We start from the raw sequence: 22,819 nt of genomic DNA, 5'->3' as shown, positions 1-22,819 counted from the left end.
TGGTTCTGAAATAGTTTTGCTTGACAGTAAGATTTAAAGGGGGACCCAAGGAATACAACAATGATAACAAAACCTTTTTCAATTATGTGCAATCAAATAACATTGGAACATGCTCATTCACAGTTCCTTACTATTTATCCGTAATCCACAAATACATGGTACCAGGATAGTCATGCGTTCCAGTATGAAAACTGTATGTGTCTGCATGCTAGTGTCATATATTCAAGTGTTATCAATTTAGTGGTATTATGGGAGGCAGATTGCTAGCAATATTTCATTTCTTATAAAACCTTCCCTGGTCAAGAATTCTGTCAAATGTCACCACTGGCAGGTATTAAAGTACAATATGCATTGCAATATCCCTATATGCGGACGACGTGGTGCTCTTCTGCCACTGTACGTCGAGCGACATCATGGCTGTGCGGGAGATCTTGGAGCTCTTCGGCCACGCCTCTGGCCTACGTGTGAACTACACTAAGAGCTCTGCCTCGCTGCTGCACTGTGACATGGATGAGGCAACGGACGTGCTCGCACACCTCGGCTGCCCCATTGTTGAGCTACCGATCACCTATCTTGGGATCCCCCTCACGATACGACGGCCTACTGCTGCCCAGCTGCAGCCGCTAGTTGATGGGATCGCTGGACGGCTCCCTGCCTGGAAGGCTGGTCTGATGTCCAAACCTGGGCGCCTCGCACTAGTGAAATCTGTCCTGGGAGCCATTCCAGTGCACCAGCTCCTCGCCTTTGCACCGCCAAAAAAGACTCTGCGCCAAATTGAGAAGATCCAGCGTGGCTTCCTATGGGCCGGCCGCGCTACGGCAAACAGCGGTCACTGTCATGTCAACTGGCAACGCATCTGCCGGCCCATCTCGCTTGGTGGTCTTAGAGTCCAGGACCTCGAGCGCACTGGCCTCGCCCTGAGACTACGATGGCTTTGGTACTCTCGCACTGATCATGAGCGCGCATGGCATGGCCTGGACCTGCAGTTCTCTGCCGAGGAGAGGGCACTCTTGTTTGCCTCCACCACTATGACCATTGGAGATGGCCAGACTGCACTTTTCTGGGAGGACCGCTGGATAAATGGACAGTCCATCAGTGAAATAGCCCCAGCCCTGTACAACTGCATCCCCAAGCGCCGCCGCAAGACTCGAACCGTCGCTCAAGGTATACAGGGCAACAGCTGGGCGAGCGACATTAAAAGAAGTTGTGTTTGCAGGAAAACACATTTCTTCAAGTTGACGTAGAGCTCATTTTCCCTTAGTACTTCTAGCACCTTCCGAATGTGATCAAAGTGTTCATCCTCATCCTTGCTATAGATCAAGATGTCATCGAAATAGACCACAACAAAGTGGGATAAGAAGGGTCTAAGGACTTGATTCATTAAGTGCATAAAGGTACTTGGTGCATTTGAGAGTCCCAATGGCATGACTAGCTATTCAAACAACCCTTCCTTTGTCTTGAAGGCGGTCTTCCATTCATCCCCGGGTCTTATACGGATTTGATGATATCCACTTCTTAAATCTAGCTTTGTGAACACTCTTGCTCCACTAAGCTGATCCAACATATCATCCAGACGGGGAATAGGGAATCTATACCTTACGGTGATCTTGTTAACGGCTCTACTGTCCGTACACATGCGCCAAGATCCATCTTTCTTAGGCACGAGCAGGGCTGGTACAGCACATGGGCTAATACTTTCTCGCATATGCCCCTTTTGCAGCAATTCCTCCACTTTCTCCTTCAATATACCATGCTCCTTTGGGCTCATTCAATAGTGTGGAAGATTAGGAAGACTTGCTCCCGGAATTAAGTCAATTCTATGTTGAATTCCTCTCATCGGTGGCAAGCCATGTGGCTCCCCAAGTATGTTCTGAAATTCTGCCAATAAACCACGTACCTTTGCTGGAATTTCAACAGTCAGGTGCTCTTCCCCCTTTATAACAAGTGCAGCACACAAATCTGCCTCCTTCAAGTCTTCCATAAACTCATGAGAGGTATGGGAGATAGTTAACATAGTTTTCCCCTCCTCCTTAGAGGTATTACCTTCGGGTTTGTTTGGTAAGATAATGATCCTTCTCTTGTTCCAAATGAAAGAGTAAGCATTTTCCTTGCCCTTGTGTGTAGTATCCACATCAAATTGCCAAGGCCTCCCAAGAAGAACATGGCTGGCATCCATGTCAACCACATCACACAACACATTTGAGTGATAATGCTTACCCAAAGAAAGTGGCAGGTTGCATTGTTTGGTGATCCTCATATTCACTCCTTTCTTGATCCATCCAATAGTGTAGGGATTTGGATGATCATGGGTTTCAAGCTTTAAATGATCCACCAACTTCTGGGAGATAAGATTCTCGCAGCTGCAACTATCAATCACTAGTTTGCATACCTTGCCATTCACCGTGCAGTTGCTCTCAAATATTTTCTTCCGTTGTGTGTCATCGAGTTGTGGTGTGGAACATAGGACACGCTGGATCACACATACCACCTCTTCACCTTCTTCTTGACAAACCTCTTGTCCGTCTACATCTTCAGATTCGTATTCTCATCGCTTTCACCATCATGGATAGTCGTGTTAACAAATTTCCTTGGTGGGCAGCCGCTGGATATGTGTCCCTCTTTACCACATTTATAGCACTTTGGGCCTTCATTTGCCTTACCCTTGCCTCTAGTTTGCTTCGGGATGGGCTGTTTTGTCTTTGGTGGAGTGGTCTTTTCTTCCACTCTATTAGGTTGGCTCCTAGATTAGCCTTCGGTATGAGGATATGGAGGATATGGAGCCTTAGTTGTCTTTCTGATCCTCACAAACCTCTCGGCCTTTAAGGCTAGAGCTTGTGCTTGATCAACGGACCAGATTTGTTGCATCATCAATCGATCTTGAATAGCATCATTGAGACCATTGATGTACCTTGCAACTTGTTGCTCTTCAGTTTCAGCAAGGTTGCACCTCACTTGTAGCCTTAGAAACTCCTCCGTGTAATCTGAAACAGTCCTATTTCCTTGAGCACAATTTTGAAATTGGATAAATAGGATCTGGTCATAATCAGCGGGCAAAAATCTCCCTTTCAAGAGGCCTTTCATTTGTCGCCAAGTTCTAACACGAGGTTCTCCTCTGAGCCTGCGCTCCTCTTGAACGCGATGCCACCATGCACCGGCTCCTCCTTTCAGTTTGTATGCGACCAAAGGAACTCTACGATCTTCCGGAACCTCCATGACCTCAAAGAAAGTCTCCACTTCATATAACCAATCCAGGCACCCTTCAATGTCAACATTTCCATTAAAACTTGGGATCTCAGCTTTCACCTTGTATGTATCTCTTGCATATGTAGGGTTGGGTGCTCTCCGATATACGTAGAGATTTGGCTCTTCAAGGGCATCATCATATTCTTCACCTTCAGAAGCCTCAACATAAATTGGCCTTCTTGAAGCACGTTGAACAACATGTTGTCGTGGCAGTCTTGCTCCAAGATTACCTCTCCTTCTTCCTTGATGAACATCTTCCTCTTCTTTAGATGAATCTCCTTCATTGGTAGCAGGGGGGACACCCTTTCTTATCATCTCAACCATCTGGTCAAATCTCCTATTAAGATCTTCACGCAACTCTTTGATTTGTTGTTCAGCAGCATCCATCCTCTTCTCCAATTGCTCCATTGCTTGCTACAACTTACTCTCGAAGAGGACAACAAGAACTAGTATGGGTCAACGAGGCTCTGATACCACCTGAAGCAGCACAAAGTTTGTGGAGGAGCAACTCCACCTTGCTGCTACAATGTGTACATCACAAGTGTTGAAGGAACAGCTTCAACGTGCTGCGCTAGATATCGCTCTAGAGGCGAATGTAGGTTGATAGGGCAGCAAGAGTTCAATCCAGAACTCCTAGGGCACAAGATCTACTCCAAGATCTTAGATAAGAACAACAAGTTCTATTATAGGTAGGGGTACATAGTCTGCCTCCAAAGTAGAGGCGAGGACCTCTATTTATAGGGCTTTGGGAAGCCTTCACATACTTCTACTTATAGCTGGAATACTCTAGAAAACATTATGTAAGTTTCACCATTCTACTCATAGCTACTCACAACTAGAAGACTCTAGAAAACAGTAGGTAGGATAGAAAAGAAAAGGAAAGAAATACTACACTAGAGTGGAAGCATCTAGAAGCAGCCAAACAGATCTGGCATGTGTTTTCTTTCTTCTCATCCGAGTGATGGCCCGAAGGGAGGCAAGGGAGCAACGGAGGTCCCATTCCGGAGAAACTAGGACCCGGTCCAGGACGGACTGGGTCGGGGCAGCCTGACGGTTGGTCCAGGTGAACCTGGCATCAACCCGGTCAATCTCATGGAGGCCAAGATCAGCAATGCAATCGTTGAACATTTGCATAAGAGCAAAGTTGACGTTGGCATTGCTCTTGTCCTCCGCGAACCTAAGGAGATTACAGTCACCCCCCACAACAACCGGCAGTGACGCAGCCGACACCTTCCGGTGGAGCTCCTCGAGGAAGGAGGCGGATCGGGTGTGGTCAGCGGGGCCGTAGACAATAATGACCTCCCACTTGAAGTTAAGGGAGCGTTCAAAAATCTCCATGCTGACAAAGAACTGACCCCGGTCCATAGTGCCCACCTCGAAGGTGGCATCCTTCACACCTAACAGGATGCCACCGGAATGGCCCGCGGTCCCACTAGAAGGGAGCCAATGCTAGGCGAAAAGGTGGGAGCTCAGGCAGTCAAGCTCCGGGAGGGAGAAATCCGTACGCATGGTCTCCTGGATGGCCACAATATCAATGTGTTCGTCACGCATGTATTCGATGAGTTGGCGGCGGCCATCATGGCCGAAACCACGGACGTTCCAGAAGAGGGCACGCATCACGCAACCATTGAGGGGCTGCTTGACCCCAGGACACGAGATGCGCTTTGGGTGCGGAGGGCGGCAGTCCGAGAACGGGTACGACCCCGAAGCTCGGTGGCGGTCAGAGGGGGAATTCCACCAATCCTCCGAGGAGGGGGTGGCATAAGTTCCGCCGACTCGGACGACGAGCCGGGGGGCAAGAGCAGGGTTGCTCTAGCCGCAGCCAGCCTCCCGTCGAGGATCTCGCGGGCCCTAATGGCCGCGATCTGGGCTAAGGGGGGGCCGACCTCCCCCCTAAAGATGATCGCGGAATCGGTCGCGATCTTCACAAGGTTTCCAAGCGGCACCGACTCGAGAGCAGAGAAGGAACAAGTAGCTGCCGAGGGGGGGGGGGGGACTGAAGGGGTACCTGGCTCCAGGTTCCGTGCAGCGGCACGAAGCTCCGCCTGCTCGCGGATGGGCAGCGCCGGGCTACCCTCCGGGCGCGCCGCATCCAACCGAGCACTCCGGCGCGAAGCAGTCGCCGGAGAGGAGGCTGAACGGGCGCGCCGAGAGAAGGCCACGACGTGTGGAGGCGGAGGCGGGGCAACCAGGGGGTGGTCTCCCCGTCCAGGCCAGAGACCGCAGCGGGGAGGAGTTGAAGAGCCGGGGTCGGAGTGGAAGACGGCGATGGCATCGGTGTTGGGGATGATGGTAGTGGAGCAGAGTCGGTGACGAGAGCTGTCCGGGCCACAGGCGGGGCCGGGGACAGCAGGGGGGCCGCGGCCGGGGACGGCAGGATGGCCGACGGGGCGACGACGGGAGCGGCGCCGGGGGAGGGGGCAGGGATGGCCCCCACGCCCCCGGCAAGCGGCGAGGGCGGGTCCTGGATCACCGACCCTGTAGGGAGGAGAACCAGGTCCAGAACCGGCCCGTCTGGAGCGGTGGAGACAGGGGAGCGTGGAGAGGAGGCGGGGCAGACGACCAAGCCCACGCTGGAGGCAGGGGACACGGCCACCGGACCGAGGAGGGCCTCAAGGGGGGGGGCCGGCGCGGCCTGGCGCCCATGCTCGCCATCGGCCGGAGGCGAAGGCGAGCGGGACGGCGAGCGGGACGGCGAGTCATCCGAACCCTCCCCGTCCTTCCGACCGGCGGGAGCGGGGGTGGTGGCGACCGTGGTAGCCCCCACCGGTCCCCGGGTTGCCGCCGGGAGGCCCTTCGTCGGTGAAGCGGGGGCGGCCGACGTGGTTGGGGGGCTCGGGGGCGATGCGGAGGTCGTAGCCCTGGTCGTTGAAGAAAACACGGACGGTGACGTGAAGCTTGGAGGAGTCTAAGCACTTGACCTTGACCCGGACCTCCTCCTCCTTGCGGAGGGAGAGCTCGTTCACCACCACCACCTTGCCCAGGATCCTGGACATCTGGCGGATGACGAGCTCGGACCGGGCGATGTCGGGGAGACCACCTACAAGGAGCCAGGCGGTATCCAGCACAGCCACCGCAGGGTCATCCTCACTCTGCGTCCGCGTTTCCCTCCCCCTGCGCCGCCCAACGCCGGCCCTCGCCGGCGGCGGGTCGCAGGGGCGAGGGCCGGCGTGGGGCGGCGCAGGGGGAGGGAAGTGGCCTATATGCAACCACCTCCTAGATGTACCGTCTCTGATGGCACTGTTTGTCGCCTCTGCCCCTCACTTTATGGGCTGAAACAAGCTCCTCGTGCCTGGTTTGAGCGTTTCTCCGCCGTCATCACAGATTTCTCTTCTAGTACTCATGATCCTACTCTGTTTATTCACACTCATGGTCGCACCCTTTTGCTCCTTTATGTTAATGACATGGTTATCACAGGGGATGACCACCAATTCATTGATTTTGTCAAGAAACGTCTTCATGAGCAATTCTTGATGAGTAATTTGGGTTCTCTTTGCTACTTTCTTGGACTTAAGTCATTTCTTCCCTTGAGGGCACTTATCTCTCTCAAGAGAAGTACATCCAAGGTGTTCTCACTCGTGCTTGCCTCACTGATCAGCGCACGGTTGACACTCCTATGGATTTTGTTCTTCATCTTTGTCCTGGTGAGGGTGAGCCACTTGCGGATCCCACTTGCTACTATCATCTTGTTGGGAGCCTTGTCTATCTAGGCATCACTCGTTTTGACATTTCTTATGTTGTGCAGATTCTGAGCCAGTCTGTCTCTGCTCCCACTCAACCTCACTAGTCATGTTCTCCGTGTTCTTCGTTATCTTTGTGGGACTGTGACCCACCTATTCTTCTCTAGCTCTGGCTCTCCAGCTTCAGGCCTACTGTGATGTGATTTGGGCAAGCGATCACACTGATCGCCACAATCTTTCCGCCTATTATGTTTTATTGGCTCCTCTCTAATTGCCTGGAAGACCAAGAAGTAGACTGTTGTATCTCGCTCCAGTGCTGAGGCTGAGCTGCGCACTATAGCCTCTGTGATTGCAAAGATTACTTGGACGGTGGCTTTTTCAGGATTTTTGTGTTTCCACTGCTGCACTGACCCCTTTGCTCTCCGACAGCACGTGGCACTCAACATTGCCCATGATCCTGTGAAGATGAGCTTACCAAGAACATCGGTATGTGCCCTCGCAGCCTCAACTTGCTTATTTTCTGACCCCTACATGCGTTCTCAGGTGCAAGAGAGGACTGTGGCCCTTCAGTATGTGCCCTTGGAGCTTCAGCTTGCTTATTTTCTGACGAAAGCTTAGACACGGCCACAACACAGCCTTCTCCTGTCCAAACTCAGTCCAAGATCCCCCATGAGTTTGAAGGGGTGGGGGTGGGGGGCTGGGGGGGGGGGGGGGGGGTGTTAGAACATGGTTGAGCTGTGTGTGTAGTTACCACATTGTGTAGGGTCTTCTTTGCTTATTTCCCCTGTATATGTAATGGCTGTTGGCTCGTTCAATACAACTGGGTTCATTTTGTAACAATTACATCACATCCATTAATAATTAATTACTGCTTCATGCAGATTGCAGGAAAACTCAATGTCATAATAAGGGAGCAATGTCTTAGAGATGTTGGACAACTAGAGCAAGATCTTGTATTTGGTGATGCTGGGACAAAAGAATTAATCAATTTTTTCCGAACACAATTGGTAATTTTTTAATTTTAACTACATAGAATGACACATTGGATTTCTTTGGACATTATATTTGATATTTACTGACTCTGTAGGGTGTAAGTCGTGAAAATAAGTTGCGTCTGCTCATGATTTACGCAGCAATCAATCCAGAGAAGTTTGAAAGCGATAAGGGTACAAAAATGATGCAGGTAATCTTTCCTTTTGTATTTATTTGTCAACTAAACGATATCTTGTGCTTAATTTGTGTAAGTTCTCAATTAAATTCTTTGTTATATTTTCGGCTGCTGCCATATTTGTTTTGGTTCCAATGTAAATGTTATTTTGCCTGTACATATATGCAACACATGTTAACATCTTGAAACATTATTTCAAGACATGCTTTGTAGTGATAGCTGCAACTTGCAAGGCCTTAGTGTCATCGAGGGTGTTCTTGATTTGTCTTTTCCATGAAGGATATAGCCCACTTTGTTTTATGCACTAGACACATAGTGTTAAACGATATATGGGTTAGTGTGTTGAACATATTGAAGCATTAATGTTTCACCAAGGGAACGACCATGCATTTGTTTAAGTTTTATATATATATATATATATATATATATATATATATATATATATATTTGAATATTTTCCACTCCTATGCGTGTGTATATATTGGCCTTTGTCCTTATAGAAATACAGGTTACATATTTCCTCGCATGGTATTAGAGCCAAGTTTAGTTTTTTTTTCTTGTGATACTGCAACTATTCTCCGTCCCAATTGATATATTTTTGGTCTCGGTCCCTTCCAATCTTCATTGTCTTGATTGCCTTCCGTACACCATCGCTGCAATGCTTTGTACCCTTTTGCGGCCAGCATCACTAGTCTTTCCGTCCTCGTGAACTCATCTACCAACTCTTTTCAGTAGTGACATCATCATCTTCACCATTTGTCGGTGTAAAATCCGATGTAAAATTCGGCAGATCCCTCGATGGGGTACCGCAACTAGTGCGATGACCCAGAGAGAAATAATCATGGGGTGGCACGCATAGAGGATCAGATTGGGTGTACACGAGATGAATGATTTACCCAAGTTCAAGTTTAGGCCCGTGAGGTGAGGTAATACCCTACTCTTGCATGTCTAGAGAGAGAGAGAGAGAGGGGAGGGAGGGAGGGAAAGAGAGCTTATATAGGTGGACGAGGGGTAGGGTTAAGAGTCCAAGTCGGTTTACAAGGGTTGCAGCACAAGTAAAGTACATGTCTTGCTTTAGAAGTTGATGATGCTCCCTATGGGCTGTGGGGCCAACTCCCGACCTCTTGGTCCGACTTCATGCGGCTCACGGTACCCCTGGTAAGGGACACCATCAGTGGCCCTTGATCCTTCGGCCTGCTCACGAAGTCTGGTGGAGGGTCTTCATTGACTTCTGAGAGATAGAGCAAACCACACGCCGAGTCGACTGCAGGGTGGGAAACAATGTGATATGCCGGGTTTGGATGCCTAAAGGGGAAGCCAGAGCAGGCTACGCGAGGCGCATGCGGCATCCGACCTCCTGGTCTTGGATTGTTGCTGAAGATGACCGGCTTCCAAAGAGCTAGCTTCGGCGACGCCTGCGAAGCTTCGTGATTTCTTCGTCTTCTGTAGAGACTAGGGGCACGATTAGTGCACCCGGTGGGTGTGTAGCCTTCGAGGGACTAGGACTGTTGGAGGGTCTTGTGATGGCAGTGGTTGAAGAAGAATACCATAACTGACATCATCGACGTCGAGGCCATCACAACTTTCAAGAACGGCTAGAACGAAGAGTGGCTCACCCTCGAGATGGGCCGGACTCCCATCTGGACCATGACTGAGAGTCCCCAGCGAGTTCGCTTCCGGCGACGAGGCTTGGCAAGCCAAGCAGACAACACTGAAGTCCTGAAACTCTCGGGGCGACCCTGGCACGCACAGAGTGAAAGACGGGTGGAGCCGACCTTGCCACAACAACAACCGAAACTGCAAGCGCAAGGAGCCCAAGCTCGAATACCATGTGAACACTGAGTTTGGGGCCCAACGCAACAACGGCAGCAAGGGCGCGAAGAAGCGCCAATGGTAGCAAAAGGAAAAGGGCAGAGGCCCGACTCACGACAAAATTATGAACATGCCCTGCCACTACCACTCCTTGAAGGATGGCCCATCGACCACGCACACCAGTAGGCAGAAAGCAGGCCAATGGATAGCCAACGGTGGAGAGGACGACAACCACGACGAAAGGCCGGATCTGCTCAACGACGGCAGGCGCGGGGGCGCCGCAGGTGGCGCCGCCCTAGCAGCCCAGAGCAACACCCTTGCCGGCCGACATACATACCAGATGATCTTCTCTAGCGCATAGTCAAAGAGGACCCAGAAGGTGTCAACCCGGGAAGTTTACGCAGAGATGCACACGATAACACAGTTCCCGGGCTGGTTTGAGTCGCAGATCTCTTCTGATCAGTCCGACCATTCGGAACATATTCCTCACCCTGGGAAGGCCGCCCTAGTGCTCGACTCCATAATTGAGGGCTGCTACCTCAACATGGTTCTGATGGACGACGACAATAGTATCAACCTGCCGTACTTGGACACGATGAAGAAGATGGCAATCCCGCCCTCCCGCCTCTAGCTAATCAAAACCAGGTTGCACGGGCATCATTCCCGGCAAGGAGGCTAGCGGGCTTGGCCAGATCACCCTCGATGTGGTCTTTGGCATGCTGGAGAACTACCGCCTCGAGACACTGTTGTTCGACGTGTCCCCTTCAAGAGCGGTTACCACGCCCTCCGAGGCCGGTTGGCTTTTGCCAATTCATGGCAATGCCGAATTACGTTTATCTCAAGCTAAACATGTCGTGGCCTAACAGAGTTATCACGGTGTCGGGTGACCATTCAGATCCATCCAGTGACACGTCGAAGGCGGCGCAGATCGGGGCCAACATGGACCCCAAATAGGAAAGCGCACTCTGCGAGTTCCTCCGTGAGAACTGGGACATTTTTGTGTGGCAGCCTTTTGATACGCGCGGTTGACATCGAGGACGGGACCCGGCGAGATCCGGCAACAGCGGGAAGCCGGAGTGGGCAGTAGCCGAAACAGCAGCGGTGGGGAAGAGGCAGGATGGGAGGTGTGGGAGAGCAGTGACGACAGGAGGTCGGGAAGGCGAGTTGCGACGCCCAAAAAATCCCTAAACCTGGGCACATGATACCATGTTATGGATGTAACCTATCTCTATTGCATAGCCCATGGGGCGTATATATATTACATCAGACTTGAGGTACAAGGAAATGAAACATAGTCTAATAGGACTCCGAGACCAATACTAACACACCTTAACATCTTTATCCTCGGCTTCCCAAGTTCATTTCAGTCTTGCGATAAACCTAACCTACTAGAATTAAGATACTGAGCTCATGCCTTAACTTGCGAAACTTAGCTTCATCTAGTCGCTTGGTAAAGATATAGCTAATTGTTGATCCGTTCCAACATGAGATAAGACTATATCACCTTGATAACATGATTCATAAGAGGAAGATGGTTGATGTCCTATTACGGTGGTTACTTGATTTGCCACAGGGCTTTCTGCATATTTCCCAGACCTGTATGTTTATATATATTGACCATTGGCCTCATGGAAATACAAGTTGCATATTTCCTTACAGCATAGATAGTTGAACATTCTTTGTTTTTGTAATGAGATGAAGACTTTGGAGAAATAGGCACATCCACCTGGTAGATTTAACGTCCGATGGCAGGTAAATAGTGAGATGGTGTGGCAGTCTCTCGAGGCCTCCTTAGTAGGCACTTCATACGAGTTAACGATAACTTGTCATGCACTTGCTGTAACAGGTAGCAATTGCATTTTGCAGCAATGCATATTTTCGGGAAAACGCAAAGGACTTGCGTTTCATTGCATTGGAAAGATAGAAGGTTATTTACAATCCTCCTGAGAGGCGAAGTTCATGCCGGATCAGTAAAAATTTAGTGTACATCCCAGGTGGTGGGTAAGATGACCCGCAAGCCACGAGCACCAGCTCGTGCCCATTGCTCGGCTTCGTCCTTGATCCTAGAGACCAGGAATGGGACAAGAGGTTGGGCGCTGTCGAATATGCATTCGTTGCGCTGCTTCCAAATCATCCACGGCGTCAGGAGGGCAATGGAGGCGAGACCCTTGCGCATCGGTGTAGGCGTGTTTTGCTTGGCATGGAGCCACCAGTCCATGAGAGTATCCTCCTGGTTTGGCCCTGCGATTGTCATCCTTAGCCAAGCTAGGATCCCATGCCAGGTTTGCTTGGCGAAAGCGCACTCCAGGAGCAGGTGTCGCATCGTCTCTGGCGCCTGGTCGCATAGCGGGCACCGGGGCTGGTGCTGGAGGCCACGACGAGCAAGGCGGTTAGCAGTCCAGCACCTATCAAGGTTGGCTAGCCAGTGGAAAAATTTGACACGTGGCGGCGCCCAGCTTTTCCAGATGAGCTTCTAGGAGAAACAAGTTGTGGATCCTTGGAAAGTGGCAAGGTAGCAGGAGCGTGCTGTATAGGTGCCAGAGGTATTCCACTTCCAGACAAGCTGGTCGGGGGCATCCGAGAGTAAGAAGTGCTCGATCGCCTGCCAGACTTGCACTTATTGGCCAATCTCATTGATCCCTACAGTCCCATGTATGTCGCTCGCCCAGCTGTTGCCCTGTATACCTTGAGCGACGGTTCGAGTCTTGCGGCGGCGCTTGGGGATGCAGTTGTACAGGGCTGGGGCTATTTCACTGATGGACTGTCCATTTATCCAGCGGTCCTCCCAGAAAAGTGCAGTCTGGCCATCTCCAATGGTCATAGTGGTGGAGGCAAACAAGAGTGCCCTCTCCTCGGCAGAGAACTGCAGGTCCAGGCCATGCCATGCGCGCTCATGATCAGTGCGAGAGTACCAAAGCCATCGTAGTCTCAGGGCGAGGCCAGTGCGCTCGAGGTCCTGGACTCCGAGACCACCAAGCGAGATGGGCCGGCAGATGCGTTGCCAGTTGACATGACAGTGACCGCCGTTAGCCGTAGCGCGGCCGGCCCATAGGAAGCCACGCTGGATCTTCTCAATTTGGCGCAGAGTCTTTTTTGGCGGTGCAAAGGCGAGGAGCTGGTGCACTGGAATGGCTCCCAGGACAGATTTCACTAGTGCGAGGCGCCCAGGTTTGGACATCAGACCAGCCTTCCAGGCAGGGAGCCGTCCAGCGATCCCATCAACTAGCGGCTGCAGCTGGGCAGCAGTAGGCCGTCGTATCGTGAGGGGGATCCCAAGATAGGTGATCGGTAGCTCAACAATGGGGCAGCCGAGGTGTGCGAGCACGTCCGTTGCCTCATCCATGTCACAGTGCAGCAGCGAGGCAGAGCTCTTAGTGTAGTTCACACGTAGGCCAGAGGCGTGGCTTAAAGAGCTCCAAGATCTCCCGCACAGCCATGATGTCGCTCGACGTACAGTGGCAGAAGAGCACCACGTCGTCCGCATATAGGGATATTGCAATGCATATTGTACTTTAATACCTGCCAGTGGTGACATTTGACAGAATTCTTGACCAGGGAAGGTTTTATAAGAAATGAAATATTGCTAGCAATCTGCCTCCCATAATACCACTAAATTGATAACACTTGAATATATGACACTAGCATGCAGACACATACAGTTTTCATACTGGAACGCATGACTATCCTGGTACCATGTATTTGTGGATTACGGATAAATAGTAAGGAACTGTGAATGAGCATGTTCCAATGTTATTTGATTGCACATAATTGAAAAAGGTTTTGTTATCATTGTTGTATTCCTTGGGTCCCCCTTTAAATCTTACTGTCAAGCAAAACTATTTCAGAACCACATTGCTGGTAGCACCTATAAGTGACAATGAAGTGGTATCAAGTATCAACTTGCTGCATGAGAGGTCTATAACTTGCATTTATTCTTCTGTACAAGCCTGTAGTCCTCAAGTGATCCCATGCTGATTCTATCTGTGATCATTTGGCGCAAAACTTTAAGATTTGTGTTTGTTGACAGTTGGCAGGATTATCTGCTGATGACATGATCGCTGTGACTAATATGCGCTGCTTATGCACTGACACAAAAAAGTCCTCAGGAGGAGGTTTTACACTGAAATTTGATGTTCAGAAGGTAAAAGTTATAGGTTCCAGCTTAGCTTGTATGTATACAAAATTTGAATGTCAGAGTTTGCTCATTTGTTCGTATTGAAAACAGAAAAAACATGCACATAGAAAAGAGCGAACGACGGAACAATCAGCATGGGCACTGTCCCGATTTTATCCGGTTCTGGAGGTATCTACTTGAAATTACATCTATGTATCTGCCCAACCATGTCCATTATGATTCTTTGCATGGTCTTTTATGTATTTTTCCCTTCATGTAGAAGTTCTTGTTTATGCACTTCCTTACCTCTAGTGCTGGTTTCATGTAGTGTGGGTATTACGCCGAAGCCTTGGACCCCTGCGGTGCGGCTCCAGCCAGGGAGGGGTTGTCGCACAGCATAGGCAAGGGAAGAATTATCAGATGGGAGATAATTTGATTCTTTGTTGCTAGCCTGATCTGACTAGGAGGTGGGCACTATAAAGTGCATACAGAAGACTTGAGGCCTAAGGCTAGGATCCTAGCAAACGTGGAAAGGACTATACAAACTAGGAAACAATTTCTAGAGATAAGACCCTACCAAACTTCAAGATGCAGATTTGTTTCCTAATGTGATCTGCTACCGGTTGCACCAGCTAAGCCCACACGTGACAGCTGGTTTCACCCCAATCTGCTAAGCTATCTCTGACAACTGCAGCAACAGCAACAACAACTTTAGTCGCAAACAAGTTGGGGTAGGCTAGAGCTGAAACTCGTAAGATCTCGAAACTGACTCATGGTTCTGGCATGGTGGATAGCTAACTTCCATGCACCCCTGTCCATGGCTAGTTCTTTAGTGATATTCCAGACCTTCAGATCTTTCTTTATGGACTCCTCCCATGTAAGTTTGGTCTACCTTGCCCTCTCTTGACATTATCAGCATGCATTAGCAGTCCGCTATGCACTGGAGCTTCTGGAGGCCTGCGCTGAATATGGCCGAACCATCTCAGACGATGTTGGACAAGTTTCTCTTCAATCGGTGCTACCCCAACTCTATCACATATATCATCATTTCGGACCCGATTCTTTCTTTTGTGGCCGCACATCCATCTCAACATGCGCATCTCCGCTACACCTAACCGGTGAATATGTCGCCTTTTCATCGGCCAACGCTCAGCCATACAATATTGCGGGTCAAATCGTCGTCCGGTAGAACCTACCTTTTAGCTTTTGTGGCACTCTCTTGTCACGGAGAACGCCAGAAGCTTGACGCCACTTCATCCATCTGGTTTTGATACAATGGCTCACATCCTCATCGATATCACCATCCTTCTGCAACATTGACCTCAAATGTCGAAAGGTGTCCTGCTGAGGTATCACCTGCCCATCAAGGCTAACCTCCTCATGCTTAGTAGTACTGAAACCGCACCTCATGTACTCCGTTTTAGTTTTATCAAGTCTAAAACCTTTTGATTCCATGGTTTGTCTCCATAGCTCTTAACTTTCTATTAACGCCCGCCCAACTATCATCGACTAGCACCACATCATCCGCAAAGAGCATACACCACGGGATATCTCCTTGTATATCCCTTGTGACCTCATCCCTCACCAAAGCAAAAGGTTAAGGGCTCAAAGCGGATTCTTGGTGCAGTCCTATTTTAATCGGGAAGTCGTCAGTTTCGCCATCATTTGTTCGAACACTTGTCACAACATTATCGTACATGTCCTTGATGAGGGTAATGTACTTTGTTGGGACTTTGTGTTTCTTCAAGCCCCACCACATGCCATTCCGCGGTATTTTATAGTAGGGACTTTGTTGGGACTTTGTTTTGGCAGGCAGGTCAAGTGCCGGCATTGCGTGCACCGGCATTGCTGTCAAGGTGGTTTTTGCCAACACCAATCTGCCACTCCGGTGTAGTAGAGAGGCTCGCCAACTTGGTAACTTGTCGGCCACCCTATCCACCAAATGCTGCAGTTGAGCTGGGGACGGTTTGGGTAGCCCAAGTGGCAGGCCAAGGTATGTGCATGGGAATGGGAGGGTTTGGCATTTGAGCTCCTCCGGAACTATATCCATCTGCTTCGGACTGCATCTGATGAGATGTGCAGAGCACTTCGCTAGGTTTGTGCAAAAGCCGGATGCCTTCCCAAAGTCGTCTATCATTCTGACACAGGCTCTCAGCCCCTCTGTGTCTGGCACCACAATGTCATGACGTCGTCCGCATATATGGACATACGGTGGTGAAGTCCCACAGTGGCTAGGGGAGGCAGAATACCCTGCTCAGCAGCAGCCCGCAGCATGAAGTGTAACCCGTCCATCAGTAGGACAAATAGCGGCGGGGATAGGAGATCCCCCTGCCGCAACCCCTTCCGGTTGTAGATCACCTCGCCGGGTATGCCATTCACCAGCGCGCGAGTAGATGAGGTGGATAGCAGCCCAGGATCCAAGCTCGCCAACGATGGCCAAAACCAAGCTTGTGCAGAACCTCAAGTAAGAAGGCCCAATCCAGAGTATCGAAAGCCATCGTAATGTCCAGCTTTAGCATCACTGCTGCTTTCTTGGAGCTCTGCAGTTTTGGGGCCATCCCTTGCACCATCATGTAATTATCATGTAAGCATCTGCCACGATGAATGCACTTTGATGTGATCCAACAAGTGTGGTCATCTTGGAGCCATCCTAGTGGCAAGCACCTTGGCCACTAGCTCCGGGAAACTATCGGCCGGTAGTCTCTGATCTCCACGGCCTCTCCACGCCTATCCGGGCTGGAACCCAACAAGTTGAAGAACTCGTCCATCGCATCTGCCTTATCCTCATGATCCGAGACCAGAGTGCCCTCCACATTTAACGATGTGATGGACCTCCTCCTCCTATGACTCGCTTGGGCATGGAAAAATTGTGTGCATGCGTCACCTTCCTTGAGCCACGTGATCCTTGATCTTTGCCTCACCATCGTCCTCTCAAGTGAGGCCAACCCGAGTAGTTTCTTCTTGAGCAGCCGCCTAAGCGCTTGTTCCTCTACCGATAGCTCTCTGGATTCCATAGCCACGTCCAATCTCTGGATAACCTCGTTGGCAATGAGGATTTGTAGCTTAATGTTGCCGACAAAATGATCACTCCAGCTTGCCAGCTTGCAACTGTAGCCTTGAGCTTAGCCGCCAGCCTCTTGAAAGGGTTTTGCTCCGGAGTGACTGGGTTCCATGCTTGCTGGACCACCTCATGGAAGCCATCAATTCTCGTCCAGAAACTCTCAATATGAAACCGTGTCCGCCTTCTGTGATCTGGGTCCAAGCTGAGGAGCAAAGGGCAATGGTCAGAGACACTAGTGCTCAACGCCGTGGGGAAAGATGATGGGTATAATGGCTCCCACTCCCAGAGGCGAGGCATCGATCCAGCTTCTCCAAGGTTGGCTGGCGACATTCGTTAGACCATGTATATCTGCGACCATTAAGATAAAAGTCGCACAACTCCAAGTCCGAGATCGGGACGCTTCACTAAAATCTAGATCAGGCCACCCCGTTGACTTCTGCTGGCTGCTGCTCCTGGGCGCGATGCTTCGCACGTTCGCCCCTACCCAGCTCGCCTGCCGGCCCTGCAGGTCCACGGCTGCTGGATTCCGCTGGACTGCTGCCTCTTGTCTGCCTGCGGGTCTTGCGCTTCCCACCGTCGTCTACCCCACCAGGCAGACCAAATCGAGGTTGCCTCGTTTAGCTCAGGGCCGATGCTACCTCCACCTCCCTGGCCAGGACGTATGTCGCTGCTCCATTCGCGTGTGCTCCTGGCCGTTATGATAGTCTTCAGAGTCAAGCCAAAGGGGGTAACGAGATGGTACATCAGAGAAACACACCACATCAATAGAAGATACAAGATAAGTATTAAGAGAAGATGGATTGTCAAAGGAAGATGGCACATCAAGAGAATTAAACATTGCGCAGAAAATCATAGGCCACGACAACCGACGGGGAAAAAAGCTCAACGGCTAAGACAATGGGCATAGATCGACAATGCAAAAGGAGTCCACGAAAATCGTATAGAAAACAACAAGGACAAGTAGGCAACAAAAGTTGTATATAAAGGATCAGGACCAGAGAAAGGATGACAGACAAAGGTATGGTAGACTCGCATGGCATGAGAAACACGAAAAAAAGAGCAATGGACTTGGTGGACACAGTGGAAAACATAGAACTAGAAGCTAGGAAGCACACACTAGACTAGACTAGCGGCGGTGGCAGCAGAGGGAACATGAAGCTTTTTTTCATGGATTGATATTACAAAATATAGTACTAGGTAGTAGCAGCCGATCAGGAACTGTACACGTGAATAGACTCAGAGTTATGGCTCAAGAAGCTTAACATGGTATCAAGGCCTAAGCTCTCGAGTTCAAGTTCTGGCTTTCACTATTTATGAAAAAATTGCTGCGCCCCCCTCCGTGTCCATGTATAGGCCTCTTGAGCCATACCTCTGAGTATTCACGTGTTGACTTCCCGCGTCACACGTGAGATGGGGTGTTGAAGTGATGTAGATTGCCTAGCCCTTTCCATCAGTTTGGACTTTTGGTTGCGTTGGCTAGTGCATTAAGTTTAACAACTGTCAGACCCGAGTTGTCTGACGGACTAAATTCAGAAAACGCACTCAGAATTCAGAGAATATCACTAGCAAAGCTTGATTTCAGAGGAAAGTTTAGCTAGGGTTTCTGATGAGGAACACTAGATGAGAAGAAAGAAAACACATGCCAGATCTGTTTGGCTACTTCTAGATGCTTCCACTCTAGTGTAGTATTTTTTTCCTTTTCTTTTCTATCCTACCTACTGTTTTCTAGAGTCTTCTAGTTGTGAGTAGCTATTAGTAGAATGGTGAAACTTACATAATGTTTTCTAGAGTATTCCAGCTATAAGTAGAAGTATGTGAAGGCTTCCTAAAGCCCTATAAATAGAGGTCCTCACCTCTACTTTGTACGAAGACTATGTACCCACTACCTATAATAGAACTTGTTGTTCTTATCTAAGATCTTGGAGTAGATCTTGTGCCCTAGGAGTTCTAGATTGAACTCTTGCTGCCCTATCAGCCTACATTCGCCTCTAGAGCGATATCTAGCGCAGCACGTTGAAGCTGTTCCTTCAACTTGTGTACACATTGTAGCAGCAAGGTGGAGTTGCTCCTCCACAACCTTTGTGCTGCTTCAGGTGGTATCAGAGCCTCGTTGACCCATAATCGTTCTTGCTGTCCTCTTCGAGAGCAAGTTGCAGCAAGCAATGGAGCAATTGGAGAAGAGGATGGATGCTGCTGAACAACAAATCAAAGAGCTGCGTGAAGATCTTAATAGGAGATTTGACCAGCTGGTTGAGATGATAAGAAAGGGTGTCCCCCCTGCTACCAATGAAGGAGATTCATCTAAAGAAGAGGAAGATGTTCATCAAGGAAGAAGGAGAGGTAATCTTGGAGCAAGACCGCCACGACAACATGTTGTTCAACGTGCTTCAAGAAGGCCAATTTATGTTGAAGCTTCTGAAGGTGAAGAATATGATGATGCCCTTGAAGAACCAAATCTCTACGCATATCGGAGAGCACCCAACCCTACATATGCAAGAGATACATACAAGGTGAAAGCTGAGATCCCAAGTTTTAATGGAAAAATGTTGACATTGAAGGGTGCCTGGATTGGTTATATGAAGTGGAGACTTTCTTTGAGGTCATGGAGGTTCCGGAAGATCGTAGAGTTCCTTTGGTCGCATACAAGCTGAAAGGAGGAGCCGGTGCATGGTAGCATCGCGTTCAAGAGGAGCGCAGGCTGAGAGGAGAACCTCGTGTTAGAACTTGGCGACAAATGAAAGGCCTCTTGAAAGGGAGATTTTTGCCCGCTGATTATGACCAGATCCTATTTATCAAATTTCAAAATTGTGCTCAAGGAAATAGGACTGTTTCAGATTACACGGAGGAGTTTCTAAGGCTACAAGTGAGGTGCAACCTTGCTGAAACTGAAGAGCAACAAGTTGCAAGGTACATCAATGGTCTCAATGATGCTATTCAAGATCGATTGATGATGCAACAAATCTGGTCCGTTGATCAAGCACAAGCTCTAGCCTTAAAGGCCGAGAGGTTTGTGAGGATCAGAAAGACAACTAAGGCTCCATATCCTCCATATCCTCATACCGAAGGCTCATCTAGGAGCCAACCTAATAGAGTGGAAGAAAAGACCACTCCACCCAAGACAAAACAGCCCATCCCGAAGCAAACTAGAGGCAAGGGTAAGGCAAATGAAGGCCCAAAGTGCTATAAATGTGGTAAAGAGGGACACATATCCAGCGGTTGCCCACTAAGGAAATTTGTTAACACGACTATCCATGATGGTGAAGGCGATGAGGAAGAATACGAATTTGAAGATGTAGACGGACAAGTGGTTTGTCAAGAAGAAGGTGAAGAGGTGGTATGTGTGATCCAGCGTCTCCTATGTTCCACACCACAACCCGATGACACACAACGGAAGAAAATATTTGAGAGCAAATGCACGGTGAATGGCAAGGTATGCAAACTAGTGATTGATAGTTGCAGCTGCGAGAATCTTATCTCCCAGAAGTTGGTGGACCATTTAAAGCTTGAAACCCATGATCATCCAAATCCCTACACTATTGGATGGATCAAGAAAGGAGTGAATATGAGGATCACCAAACAATGCAACCTGCCGCTTTCTTTGGGTAAGCATTACCGCTCAAATGTGTTGTGTGATGTGGTTGACATGGATGCCAGCCATGTTCTTCTTGGGAGGCCTTGGCAATTTGATGTGGATACTACACACAAGGGCAAGGAAAATTCTTACTCTTTCATTTGGAACAAGAGAAAGATCATTATCTTACCAAACAAAACCGAAGGTAATACCTCTAAGGAGGAGGGGAAAACTATGTTAACTATCTCCCATACCTCTCATGAGTTTATGGAAGACTTGAAGGAGGCAGATTTGTGTGCTGCACTTGTTGTAAAGGGAGAAGAGCACCTGACTGTTGAAATTCCAGCAAAGGTACGTGGTTTATTGGCAGAATTTCAGAACATACTTGGGGAGCCACATGGCTTGCCACCGATGAGAGGAATTCAACATAGAATTGACTTAATTCCGGGAGCAAGTCTTCCTAATCTTCCACACTATCGAATGAGCCCAAAGGAGCATGATATATTGAAGGAGAAAGTGGAGGAATTGCTGCAAAAGGGGCATATGCGAGAAAGTATTAGCCCATGTGCTGTACCAGCCCTGCTCGTGCCTAAGAAAGATGGATCTTGGCGCATGTGTACGGACAGTAGAGCCGTTAACAAGATCACCGTAAGGTATAGATTCCCTATTCCCCGTCTGGATGATATGTTGGATCAGCTTAGTGGAGCAAGAGTGTTCACAAAGCTAGATTTAAGAAGTGGATATCATCAAATCCGTATAAGACCCGGGGATGAATGGAAGACCGCCTTCAAGACAAAGGAAGGGTTGTTTGAATGGCTAGTCATGCCATTTGGACTCTCAAATGCACCAAGTACCTTTATGCACTTAATGAATCAAGTCCTTCGACCCTTCTTATCCCACTTTGTTGTGGTCTATTTCGATGACATCTTGATCTATAGCAAGGATGAGGATGAACACTTTGATCACATTCGGAAGGTGCTAGAAGTACTAAGGGAAAATGAGCTCTACGTCAACTTGAAGAAATGTGTTTTCCTGCAAACACAACTTCTTTTCCTAGGATTCGTCATAACATGTGACGGCATTCGTGTTGATGATTCTAAGGTTGAAGCAATCCGAGAATGGCCAACTCCAAAGACCATTTCTGAGGTAAGAAGCTTTCATGGCCTTGCAACTTTCTATAGGCGATTTGTGAAGAATTTCAGCACTGTCATGGCACCAATTACCGCGTGTTTGAAGGAAGGAAAGTTCCAATGGACAGAAGCAGCTGAAGCTAGTTTCAATGATATTAAACAAAAGCTATCACAAGCTCCTGTCTTGGTGCTACCTGATTTCAACAAGACTTTTGAGTTGGAGTGTGATGCAAGTGGAGTAGGCATTGGAGCTGTCCTATCTCAAGAAAGGAAGCCCATTGCTTTCTTTAGTGAGAAGTTAAGTGAAGCTAGACAGAAATGGAGTACCTATCAGCAAGAATTATATGTTGTTTTCAGAGCGTTGAAAACTTGGGAAGTCTATTTGCTGCCTAAAGAGTTCATTGTTCATAGCGACCATCAATCCTTGAAGCATTTTAGAAATCAAAAGCATGTTTGACCGCATGCTAGCAAGATGGGCAGCATATCTGGAGAGGTTTAACTATCTCATCGTGCATAAATCTGGAATAACTAACAGAGTGACCGATGCTTTGAGTCGTCATGCATGCCTCTTGACTTCTTTTGAAGCTGAACTTCCGGGCATGGATCAAATAAAGGAGTTGTATGAGGGTGACGAAGACTTTGGCCATGTTTGGGTAAATCACGCAAGGGGCCAACCATTAGGTGATGACTATTTGATGCAAGATGGATATCTCTTCAAAAATGGTCGTTTGTGCATTCCAAGAAGTTCTCTACGTGACAAGCTGGTTAGAGAGCTCCATTCAAGTGATCTTAGTGGCCATGTTGGACGGGACAAGACTATCGCTAACCTGGAAGCTCGCTACTTTTGGCCACAACTAAAGAGAGATGCTGGAAAGTTCGTTCAACGGTGCCCCATATGTCAGACCTGCAAAGGCCAAGTCCAGAACACAGGGTTATACATGGCTTTGCCTGTTCCTGTTGCTCCATGGGAGGACATTTCTATGGACTTCGTCTTGGGCTTGCCAAGAACAAGACGAGGAAGTGATGCTGTATTTGTGGTC

General features: G+C 49.0%; 1 protein-coding gene across 6 annotated transcripts in view; it reads left to right on the top strand.

The window, feature by feature from the left end:
* Positions 1–22,819, top strand: part of LOC123144490 (probable protein transport Sec1a) — an 87,586-nt gene that overhangs the window by 53,002 nt on the left and 11,765 nt on the right. For 4 of the 6 annotated variants that reach the window (XM_044563658.1, XM_044563654.1, XM_044563656.1 and 1 more), the window contains 5 exons: positions 7,353–7,409; positions 7,805–7,930; positions 8,011–8,106; positions 13,931–14,044; positions 14,129–14,206. In XM_044563658.1, the coding sequence (XP_044419593.1) occupies positions 7,353–7,409; positions 7,805–7,930; positions 8,011–8,106; positions 13,931–14,044; positions 14,129–14,206 (471 nt within the window). Of the gene's footprint in view, positions 1–7,352; positions 7,410–7,804; positions 7,931–8,010; positions 8,107–13,930; positions 14,045–14,128; positions 14,207–14,345; positions 18,703–22,819 lie in introns of those variants that run through there. The other 2 variants (XM_044563659.1, XM_044563655.1) reach the window with 2 other exon arrangements.

Source organism: Triticum aestivum, chromosome 6D (genome assembly GCF_018294505.1).
Source record: "Triticum aestivum cultivar Chinese Spring chromosome 6D, IWGSC CS RefSeq v2.1, whole genome shotgun sequence".
Classification (NCBI taxonomy): Eukaryota; Viridiplantae; Streptophyta; class Magnoliopsida; order Poales; family Poaceae; genus Triticum; species Triticum aestivum.
The sequence above is the reverse complement of the archived record's forward strand: the minus strand, read 5'-3'. Positions and strand labels throughout refer to the sequence as shown.